This window comes from Quercus lobata, chromosome 9, assembly GCF_001633185.2.
Source record: "Quercus lobata isolate SW786 chromosome 9, ValleyOak3.0 Primary Assembly, whole genome shotgun sequence".
NCBI classification, from domain to species: Eukaryota; Viridiplantae; Streptophyta; class Magnoliopsida; order Fagales; family Fagaceae; genus Quercus; species Quercus lobata.
In genome coordinates this window covers 11,388,596-11,398,590 of record NC_044912.1, presented here as the reverse complement: position 1 = coordinate 11,398,590, position 9,995 = coordinate 11,388,596, and the positions used below count along the sequence as shown (strand labels likewise).

Below are 9,995 nucleotides of genomic sequence, written 5' to 3'. Positions count from 1 at the left end.
ACAACTATATATCCAAATTACTTAACGCTTGAACACAACTTGCAAGATGGCGAATACGGTTTGTAGCAGCGTGAGCACCAGAAGGACTAAACCAGGGATTGAAGAAGCAACTTTCAAAGGAGTGCTAAAATATTCATGCCTTAAAAATGCATTCCATCTGTGCCAAGGTTCCTCATAGAACGCATTCAACTTTTCACAGAGATAGCATAAATCAGAGTTCATATTCTTCAAAAAGATTCCTTTGTTAAGATTGTTAATCATAAATGCCACTGCATTACTGTCTTCTAGGCTATTAATAATGATTCCCTTCTCCACAAGTAAATCCACATCTTTGGTAGTATTGATAAGATAATCCAATATTATATAGAAATCTGTAATGTACCTGTCGTTTATATGATAACATTGCTCTAATGCCATAATATTTCGAACATCAGCTTCCGTAGAATCGTCGAATTCCAAGAGTGGAATTTTCAACACCCCTTCCTTGAAACTTAGGTCCAGCAAGCATTTATTTGGAACCACCTCAAATTTTACTCCTGCCGCACGCAGTTGTGTAGCAGAGTACTTAGGAAAAACCGTTTTACGGTTTCTCTGTGGTAGCTTGTCGTGTGGAGGTAGTGCAAAGAATCTAAGCAGATCAGTGAAGTGTTTTATTTCCCCTTCGGGGGCTTTATTATGAATGTTCCAGTGCTTAAAGAAGTCAAAGGTGAGCTGGATTAAAGAAAGGGAGTTTGAGCGAGATGGTAAGGCGAGGTGGTATAGTTTCTTAATAAAAAAGAATGGAAGCTGATTTTCAAGTAATAGCAACTCACGCGTCACCATATCATAAAGCCATGCTTCCACAACCATAGGATCGTCTCTTGTCCATTCTTCCGACTCAGCTTTCAAGAAAAGCTCAAGAATGAAGGTCGCATCCAACATGATCATTTTCACAAAATCATCTCTTTCAAGCTGAACAGTGTCTACATAGCAAGGTCGAATGATATCTTCCATCTTCCTTATAGTGGTTACTAAATTCTCTAAGTTGATCTCAGCCCGTTGCATGAAGCTCCTAAAATATCTTACTTTATGCTTTTCCATGGTTTGAAATTTTTCTTTGTCGTGGTGATAAGGACCAATTGAAATAGACCGAGGTTTGTAGGATTCTTCATTCCATTTGCGAAGGTGATGCGGAACCTTGTAGATACGGCACTCATCCGATGCTAGAATCTCCGACGTTTTTAACATTGTTGCGAAGTCAATTACCAACTGTTCAGCTTCTTGCTGAATTTGCCCACTCGCTGAATTCTCCATCTATCAAGTTGTGTTGCTTAAATTTCATGATAACAAACACAAGAATCCCAAAATTAGAAACAATAGCTGATGGCCCACTTAATAAAGGTCACTAGACTCGCTACCTTTAAAAATAAACTGGTCTAATGGCAGCTGAAAGAAAATTAAATATGAAATATTATGGAACCTACCTCGGTTAATTGTGTAGCAGCTGAAACTATCAACAACTCATGGCATGTATGGTTGTCAAAGCGATCAAATTAAGCCCATATATAAGGACGTATAGATAAGACTACTGCAACTTTAAACTTCATTAAGTAGGTTGCGTAAAGGTGGTCTAGTACGTTCTCTGGATCCTGCCAAAGAGACAACGAATAGAGATTTTTTTTTTTTTTTAAAAAAAAAAAAAAAAATGGTTGCTTTCGAAAGGTACAAGAGCAAGCAGGTTCAATGAAAACTTATCTACGGACCTTAACCATTGCATATAAAGTATGGATTGGCCAATGAGAGGATAGATATAGAGATATTTTCCTTTTGTTTTTGTTTTGAAATCTTATGTTCAGAAGTATAAAAGCAAAGATAAGTGCAACAGCTTTTTATGAACAGAACTCGTATTGCATGTTATGTTCGAAAAGAATAAAGCAATGCTGCATTTTGTAACATTTTTACCATTGTTGTTGTAGGGTCAGTTTTTAAGGCCCAAGTCCAACAAGTAGGTGACTCTGGTCCAAAGAACCCTATACAATGAATTTGTAGAGTGCGGGTTACAGAACTAGGACTCAACGATGTGAATGTTAATTAATTTTAAGCCATGCAGCAGTTGAACGTAAGAAAATCTCCTTTATCTCCACTGGGTGTTCGGTTTGAGAAAATGTGTGAGTGCACCTATGTTCCTGATTAAAGGATATAGTCTTTTCTCTTCCCTCTGGCTTTTTTCCGATCCCTTCTTCATGGGGATGCCCTTCTCTTATATAGACTCCTTAAAGTAATATGAGCTCTACACTTGTTGATTATCTGGACCTTCACCTGAGTGCCTGTCCCATCGGACATCCACCCTACCTTTTTGTGAGTTGCAGTGGCTAAGGTAACACTATTCGCCTGTCCTCTTCACATTAATGCGGCCAGAAAATTAGTTTCCTTGCATTTAATGCGGTAGTTGAGGTCTCCCCCTGAACATCCTATGCTTTCGTTCTTCTCCCTACTTTGTGAGGCTCATCCTTACTACCGATATTTGTTTGGAATGACTCCTCATTATGGATAGGGTGCATGTTGGGCCCATATTTGTCACGTCCGAGGAGACATTCCTCCTCGGACGTCTTTTTTAAGTAAGTTTGGACTTATTAGGGTTGGGCTGGAAGTTGTTTTGGCAACCCATTTTCTCCTTAGTTGTAGCTGGACTCTGGTAATTTTACCCTTACAATAGCCCCTCAAAATTCTGGTTCTTTCCCCCTTATCCGAGGAGAAAAAGCGAGATTTTGACACTCACAGAGTCATTTATTGTGGATTCCTGCTTCACCCGTGCGGAGGTATGCTCCCTACGTGCCTCATTACTGCTAAAAGAGTTTTGCAACCCACGAGGCACTAATTATTGCGCTTAGCGGCTTCATATCCTTTCAATCCAATGGTGGGGCGCCAGATCAACGGCTGATATTCTCTCCATTTCTCTGGGGGAGAGTAAGTCTGTTCAGCTTCTCCCGGGTATATAAGATTTTTAAAGGAACTTACTCCCATTTTTTGGAAAAGCACTTGAGCACTCCAGCACCTTCTCTTTCAAAGCGTTCAAACCTCCGCAGACATTCCCTTGAAGATTCCCAGCGACTTCCTCACCCGTAAGTGCCCATTTCCTTTCCGTTGCCTTTCCCGGCGTTTTTTCTTAAGTAAATCGTCTTCGCGTCACCTAGGATTAGGGGGATCGGTAAGCTTGAAAAAATGGTAGATTCTCCGGCCGGTATGAAAAGCTTCAGGGCTAAGTACCGTATTCCGCCGGAAGTAGGTCTAGAGTATTGCTTTTTGGAGGAAATCTTGATCAAGAGAAGGACGGGGCAGGTCGCCATTCCAATGATAGCCTTTGTGGAAGGAGGAATGACCATCCTTATGGGGAGGATAACTAGGGATTATTTACGTGGTCATAGGTTGGCCCCTCACCAATGCGTCGCGAACATGTTCCGGATCCTGGGGTGCATAGACGTCTTGAACGATCAGATGAACCTCGGCCTTTCATGGCACGACGTGGTTCATCTATATGAATGCCATAGCCTCGGTGAGTCATATTACCTGAAATCCAGGTCCGAAGAGGTGAGGTTGATATCCTGCCTTCCCAAGTCCAACAAAGGCTTGAAGGACGACCTTTTGATCGTCTCTGGACCATGGCACGACAGTATTCACTGCCCGGTCAGGGCAGGAACACCAGGTGGGGCACCATAGAGTTAGATCCCTTGGAGGGGACCTTAGTTTTGATCTTTCTTTTCTTTGTTTCAGTTTTGGTTTTGCTTGTTTGCCTCCTCGGACTAACGTAACCCTCTCTTTGGGCTTTGCAGACAAGGAGCGTACGACTCCTCGGTTAAGTTTGGTCAATGTCCAGGCACTCAATTTCCTTCTGAGGTCTGAAATTTACATGAGTGCGGACGGGCAACTGCGGGCTGCACCTCTGATCTTGGACTACGAGCCCCTTTCGCGTGCTCTGGTAGACGCTGGTCAAGCCATCAGGGCTGGTAGTCCGCGATTAGCACGCATTGACGTCTCTGTTCTAGGATTTCTCACTTCGAGAGATTTACCTCCCGTCCAGCTGCCTGCTCAGCGTGCTCTTCCCGCAGCAGTTGTCCCAGGGGAAGAAGTTGGTTCCTCGCATTCGTCCTTGGAAGATCAGATAGACCAGTTCCACTTCCTCAAAGAGGGAGAGGTGTCGGCCAGGCCAGTAGAGCTCTTGGACTCCGATTCAGACTTAGACCGCGCCTCGGCAGCCCCTAATCTTGGTTTGGTAATTGCACAAGTTGATACCAGCCAAGAGATCGAGGAAGAAGGAATGGATCTGAAACCAAGGTCTGGTCTCAGGGGCCTCTTTTCCAACAGAAACAAGGGGCAGTCCTCCAAAGATACCCCAAAGGAGCAGCCTATCTCCAAGGCTCCTCCTCTTATTCCTCCCACATCGGATGCAGCACTACAGCCTATGCCCAATTTGAGGTGAAAAAGGCCTGTGGAAAAATTGGAGGAGGGAGAGATTGGCCATGAAAAGGCCAAGCATCAGAAGAAGGCCAAAGAGCCTAAGGAGAAGAGGACCAAGTCCGTTGATAGCCGAGACGAGGCAGCTATTCGGAGGGAACAGCGGACATGGTCACCACAGCTCGAGTTGGACGGCGCCCCGATTTCCTGGGACGCAACTCTATGGGAGTCCCAGCGAGGAAAGGCGTCCTTCTTGGCCGAGACCCTGCAACAACCCCTCTTTCTACCTCGAGACATGGAGGGTCTCCGGGCTACTCGACAACCAGACTTTTTCATGTCGCTGAAGAGAGACATGGCTATGGTAAGTAAGACTTCTCTTATCTAGCTTTCTTATTCCGTATTTGTTCGTCATTTTCTTTTAATTAGGCCTCTATTTTTTTGCCGTAGGTCACTCAACAAATTTTTGTTGCCGAGGAGTGGGCCAAGAAGGCTTGCGAGGACCTGCACAATGAGGTTCAGTCCCGCCTCGCTTCTGAGAAGGCTGCTGGCGCCCTTAGGCAGGAAAAGGATCACCTGAGCAGCGACGTGAAGGAGGCGCAGAGGGGTCGCGCGAGTGCTGAGGCCGGGCTTAAAAATGCCACCAAGCAGGCTGAGGATCTTCGCCAACAGCTCCAACAGTCCGAGGAAAAACTCGCGACAGAGAAGCAGGCGGTCTCAGATCTCAAGGCCGAGCTAGCAAAGGTTAAGGAGGTGGCTCGCGTGGCCAGGGAGGCGGCTGAGAAAGCGGTATCGGCCTCGTATGATCGTGGAGTTAGGGATACGGAGATTAGATTGACTGAGGAGGTGGCCGCCGTATGCAGGGACTACATCACCATGTCTTGGGGTGTAGCCTTGGATCGGGCGGCAGTTCCAACAGACTCCGATCTCCGGAAAGCTGAGAGTATCTTTTTCCCAGAAGATATTCGAGAGATTCCGGATTCGGTTGCTCCTGAGGAACCTCTTCCTGCGAAGGACTTAACTTTGGACTCCCATATGCCTGAAGCCGAGGGAACGCAGCCGGCCGCAAAGGATAGATCTCTCGAGGACAGTCTCTCAATCAGGGATGTTGTCACGTAGGCCAAGGAGGCCGTTCCGGGACCTCAAGCAGGAGATGATCAGCCTGAGCCTACTCAGGATTAGGACTTAGGAAAGTACTGTAGGACTTTAGCTGTAGCTATTTTCTTTAACCTTTACATTTTGTTCTGTTAATGTATGTGAAAGAACGCTTTTGGATTTCAATGAATGATATCATTTTCGTTTAAATTTTGTTGTACTGCTTCCTTTTCTGCTTTCATCATAAATGAATATCTATTCTGCCACTAACTGTTGAAAACCAAGCATGAATGAATGAATATGTAAAAAATGATAGTCAATAATTAGATAAGACTGATTCGAGGTTAATTTCCCCCAAGTCTGTGGTCCGAGGAGTCAGGCAGGACTTAGGTTCTGTTTAACACTTATTGAAAACGGTTTCGAGATTAATTTCCCCAAAGTCTGTGGTTTGAGGAGCCAGGCAGGACTTGGGTTCTGTTTAACACTTATTGAAAACAGTTTCGAGGTTAATTTCCCCCAAGTCTATGGTCCGAGGAACCAGGCAGGACTTGGGTTCTGTTTAACACTTATTGAAAATGGCTTCGAGATTAATTTCCCCCAAGTCTGTGGTTTGAGGAGCCAGGCAGGACTTGGGTTCTGTTTAACGCTTATTGAAAACGGTTTCGAGGTTAATTTCCCCCAAGTCTGTGGTCCGAGGAGCCAGGCAGGATTTGGGTTCTGTTTAACACTTATTGAAAACGGCTTCGAGGTTAATTTCCCCCAAGTCTGTGGTCCGAGGTGCCAGGCAGGACTTGGGTTCTGTTTAACACTTATTGAAAATGGCTTCGACGTTAATTTCCCTCACGTCTGTGGTCCGAAGAGCCAGGCAGGACTTGGGTTCTGTTTAACACTTATTGAAAACGGTTTCGAGGTTAATTTCCCCCAAGTCTGTGGTCCGAGGAGCCAGGCAGGACTTGGTTTCTGTTTAACACCTATTGAAAACGGCTTCGAGGTTAATTTCCCCCAAGTCTGTGGTCCGAGGAGCCAGGCAGGACTTGAGTTCTGTTTAACACTTATTGAAAACGACTATGAGATTAATTTCCCCCAAGTCTGTGGTCTGAGGAGTCAGGCAGGACTTGGGTTCTGTTTAACACTTATTGAAAACGGTTTCGAGGTTAATTTCCCCCAAGTCTGTGGTCCGAGGAGCCAGGTAGGACTTGGGTTCTGTTTAACACTTATTGAAAATGGTTTCGAGGTTAATTTCCCTCAAGTCTGTGGTCCAAGGAGCCAGGCAGGACTTGGGTTCTGTTCCCCACGTAGGGTTTCTTGCAGTGCCCAGGACCTTTCTTAGAACTAGATCCCCTGGCGCCAAGGGCCTTAGCTTCACCTTGTCATCGTAACCTTGCTTGAGCTTTTGCTGATAGTGGGCAAGCTGGACCATTGCATTTTCCCTTCTTTCCTCGATGAGGTCCAAGCTTTTTTTCCAGAAGTCCATTGTTGGCACTGGGGCAGAATGCATTGGTCCTTTGTGTTGGGAAGTTTACCTCTAGTGGAATAACAGCCTCAGCCCCATAGGTCATCAAAAAGGGGGTTTCCCCTGTGGACCTGCGAGGTGTGGTGCGGTATGTCCACAAGACATGGGCCAACTCTTCAACCCACCTCCTTTTTGCCTCGTCCAGCCTCTTTTTCAACCCATTCACTATAGTTTTATTGATGGCTTCCGCCTGCCCATTACCCTGCGGGTAAACCGGTGTGGAGTATTTGTTGGTAATTCCCAGCTCGCTGTAATATCTTCTGAAAGCCTTGCTGTTAAACTGGAGACCGTTGTCCGAGATCAGTGTGTGAGGGGTTCCGAATCTAGTGACGATATTTTTCCAAATAAATTTCTTGGCATCAACATCCCTAATATTCGCCAGCGCCTCAGCTTCGATCCACTTCGTGAAATAATCCGTGTCGACGAGAATAAATCTCTTGTTCCCTACTGCTTTGGGGAATGGTCCCAGGATATCTAGGCCCTACTGTGCGAATGGCCAAGGGCTAGACAGCGGGTTAAGGTTTCCGCCAGGTTGGTGTATATTCGGAGCGAACCTTTGACACTGGTCGCACTTCTTCACATATTCCTGCGCCTCTTTCTGCATGCTCGGCCACCAGTAACCCTGCATTATGGCCCTATGGGACAGGGACCTACCCCCCGTTTGACTTCCACAAATTCCTTCGTGTAATTCCTCCAGGATGAGTTCAGCGGCGTCTGGATACACACACAACAAGTACGGCCCTGAGAACGAGCGCCCATACAGTTTGGAGTCCTCGGACAACCAGAATCGAGAGGCCTTCCTTCTAATCTTGTCGGCCTCGTGCTTATTGTCTGGCAAGGCGTCGTGCTTCAAGAACAGCACTAGAGGATCCATCCAACTAGGTCCAGACCTGATATTGTGGACCCGTGTTCTGTTGGCCCTCTTCTTCGCTGGGCGGTAGAGATCTTCTACTAGAACAACCCGGGGGAGTGGCTGGGCCGAGGAGGTGGCGAGCGTTGCAAGAGAATCAGCATGGGTGTTCCCGCTCCTGGACACGTGCGCCAGATTGAAGTGACAAAAATGGGTTTGCAGGCGTTTAACTTGGGCGAGGTACTCTTGCATTCTTTCATCCTTCGCTTCCAACTCCCCGTTTACTTGTCCGACGACGAGTCTTGAATCCGAGAACATGTTCGCGGATTTTCCACCCAATTTATGGATCATTGACATTCCTTCCAATAATGCCTCATACTTTACTTCATTATTCGTGGCCGAGAAACCAAGCCTTAACGATTTTTCGATGGTGATACCTTCGGGAGAGACCAGAACGAGCCCCACACCTGATCCCCTTTGGTTGGCTGCGCCGTCGATGTGTGCTGTCCACCAACTGGGCTCTTGTTGAGTGATTGCGCTTATCAGTTTCCCGTCTGGGCTTAGTGACCCACCCCCTCCTTCTAGTGTGGGCTCCGCAAATTCGGCTACTAAATCTGCGAGGACCTGACCCTTCACAGCAGTGCGAGACATGTACCTAATGTCAAAGGCGCCCAGGATCATTCCCCATTTTGCAATTCTGCCCGTGTAGTCGGCGCTCCGAAGAATGGACTTTAACGGAAGCTGGGTTAGTACAACCACAGTATGTGCTTGGAAATAGTGGGGGAGCTTTCGCGTGGCTTGTACGATTGCTAAGACAGCCTTTTCGAGGGGGAGGTAGCGGATCTCTGCCTCGTGCAACGATTTGCTTACGTAGTAGATGGGCCGTTGCATGCTATTGTCTTCTCGGATTAGCACTAAGCTTACTGCATGAAAGGCCACAGCAATGTAAGCGAATAGCACCTCGTCGGCCTCAGGACTGGACATAATTGGTGGCCGGGCGAGGTACTCTTTAAGCTGTTGGAAAGCTAAAGCACACTCCTCGGTCCACTCGAAGCCCTTCCACTTGTTTAATAGGAGGAAGAAAGGTCTGCATTTATCCGCTGAGCGGGAAATGAAACGGTTTAAAGCGGCGATCATGTCGATGAGCTTTTGGACCTCTTTGGGATTCCGAGGGGGCTGTAGACTATGGATAGCTCTAATTTGGTCAGGGTTAACTTCAATGCCTCTGTGGGTCACCATATAACCTAAGAATTTCCCTGATCCCACCCCAAATGAACACTTGGACGCGTTGAGTCGCAGCTTGTACTTTCTTAGAATTTGAAAGATGTCGCCGAGGTCTCTGACATGGTTGGCCACTACTTTGCTTTTTACCACCATGTCGTCTATATAAACTTCAATGCTCTTCCCCATCTACTGTTCAAACATCCTGGTCATCATCCTTTGGTAGGTCGATCTGGCATTCTTTAAGCCAAAGGGCATCATCTTATAATGATAATTTCCGATAGGGGTGACAAAAGCAGTTTTTTCTTGGTCCTCAACCGCCAGGGGTATCTGATGGTAGCCCTGGAAGGCGTCCAAAAAACTCATTTGAGGGTGTCCGACGGTCGAATCCACCAATCGGTTTATCTGCGGCATGGGGAAGGGGTCCTTCGGGCAGGCCTTGTTTAGGTCCGTGAAATCTATGCAGACCCGCCATTTCCCATTCTTCTTTTTTACCACGATTGTGTTGGCTAACCATCTGGGGTAGAATATTTCCTTGATAGCCCCCACTTTCTTTAATTTTATGACCTCCTCTCTCACGGCGTTTGCATGTTCTTTCGACGGTCGCCGAGGAGGTTGCTTCTTGGGTTTTACAGCCGAACTGACATTAAGGTGATGGCAAATGAAATTTGGGTCAACCCCAGGGGCCTCGTAGGCATCCCAGGCGAATACGTCCACATTTTGTCTTAGAAAATCAATCAATATCGCCTTCTCTTGGGGCGGTAACTCCGAGCCGACCTGAAAAAACTTCTCTGGGTCTGATCCAACAAGTACTTTCTCTAGATCCTCGTAGCTCACCTCCATGGTGGGTCCTCCACTATCCGGGGCTCGGACCGGTGTCGTTAATTG

At 46.6% G+C, this 9,995-nt stretch overlaps 2 protein-coding genes across 2 annotated transcripts; both read right to left on the bottom strand.

Annotated features, from left to right (window-relative positions):
• Nucleotides 1-1,575, bottom strand: LOC115959805 (UPF0481 protein At3g47200-like). The gene is made up of 2 exons (XM_031078392.1): nt 1,464-1,575; nt 1-1,309 (listed from the first exon to the last, which is right to left on the bottom strand). The coding sequence occupies exon 2, from the start codon at nt 1,291-1,293 to the stop codon at nt 22-24; it is 1,272 nt and encodes a 423-aa protein (XP_030934252.1). The 5' UTR covers nt 1,294-1,309; nt 1,464-1,575; the 3' UTR covers nt 1-21.
• A 5,318-nt stretch (nt 1,576-6,893) lies between these two features.
• On the bottom strand, nt 6,894-9,263 carry LOC115961220. The gene is made up of 2 exons (XM_031080236.1): nt 7,691-9,263; nt 6,894-7,483 (listed from the first exon to the last, which is right to left on the bottom strand). The coding sequence occupies exons 1-2, from the start codon at nt 9,261-9,263 to the stop codon at nt 6,894-6,896; spliced, it is 2,163 nt and encodes a 720-aa protein (XP_030936096.1).
• Between the last annotated feature and the right edge of the window lie 732 nt (nt 9,264-9,995).

Excerpts from the sequence above, each read along its gene's own strand:
- LOC115959805 (XM_031078392.1), bottom strand. The coding sequence starts at position 1,293 with ATGGAGAATTCAGCGAGTGGGCAAATTCAGCAAGAAGCTGAACAGTTG.
- LOC115961220 (XM_031080236.1), bottom strand. The coding sequence starts at position 9,263 with ATGGTGGTAAAAAGCAAAGTAGTGGCCAACCATGTCAGAGACCTCGGC. Across the intron at positions 7,484-7,690 it reads TTGTGGAAGTCAAACGGGGG|TAGGGAACAAGAGATTTATT; the intron begins GTAGGTCCCTGT and ends TCCCCAAAGCAG.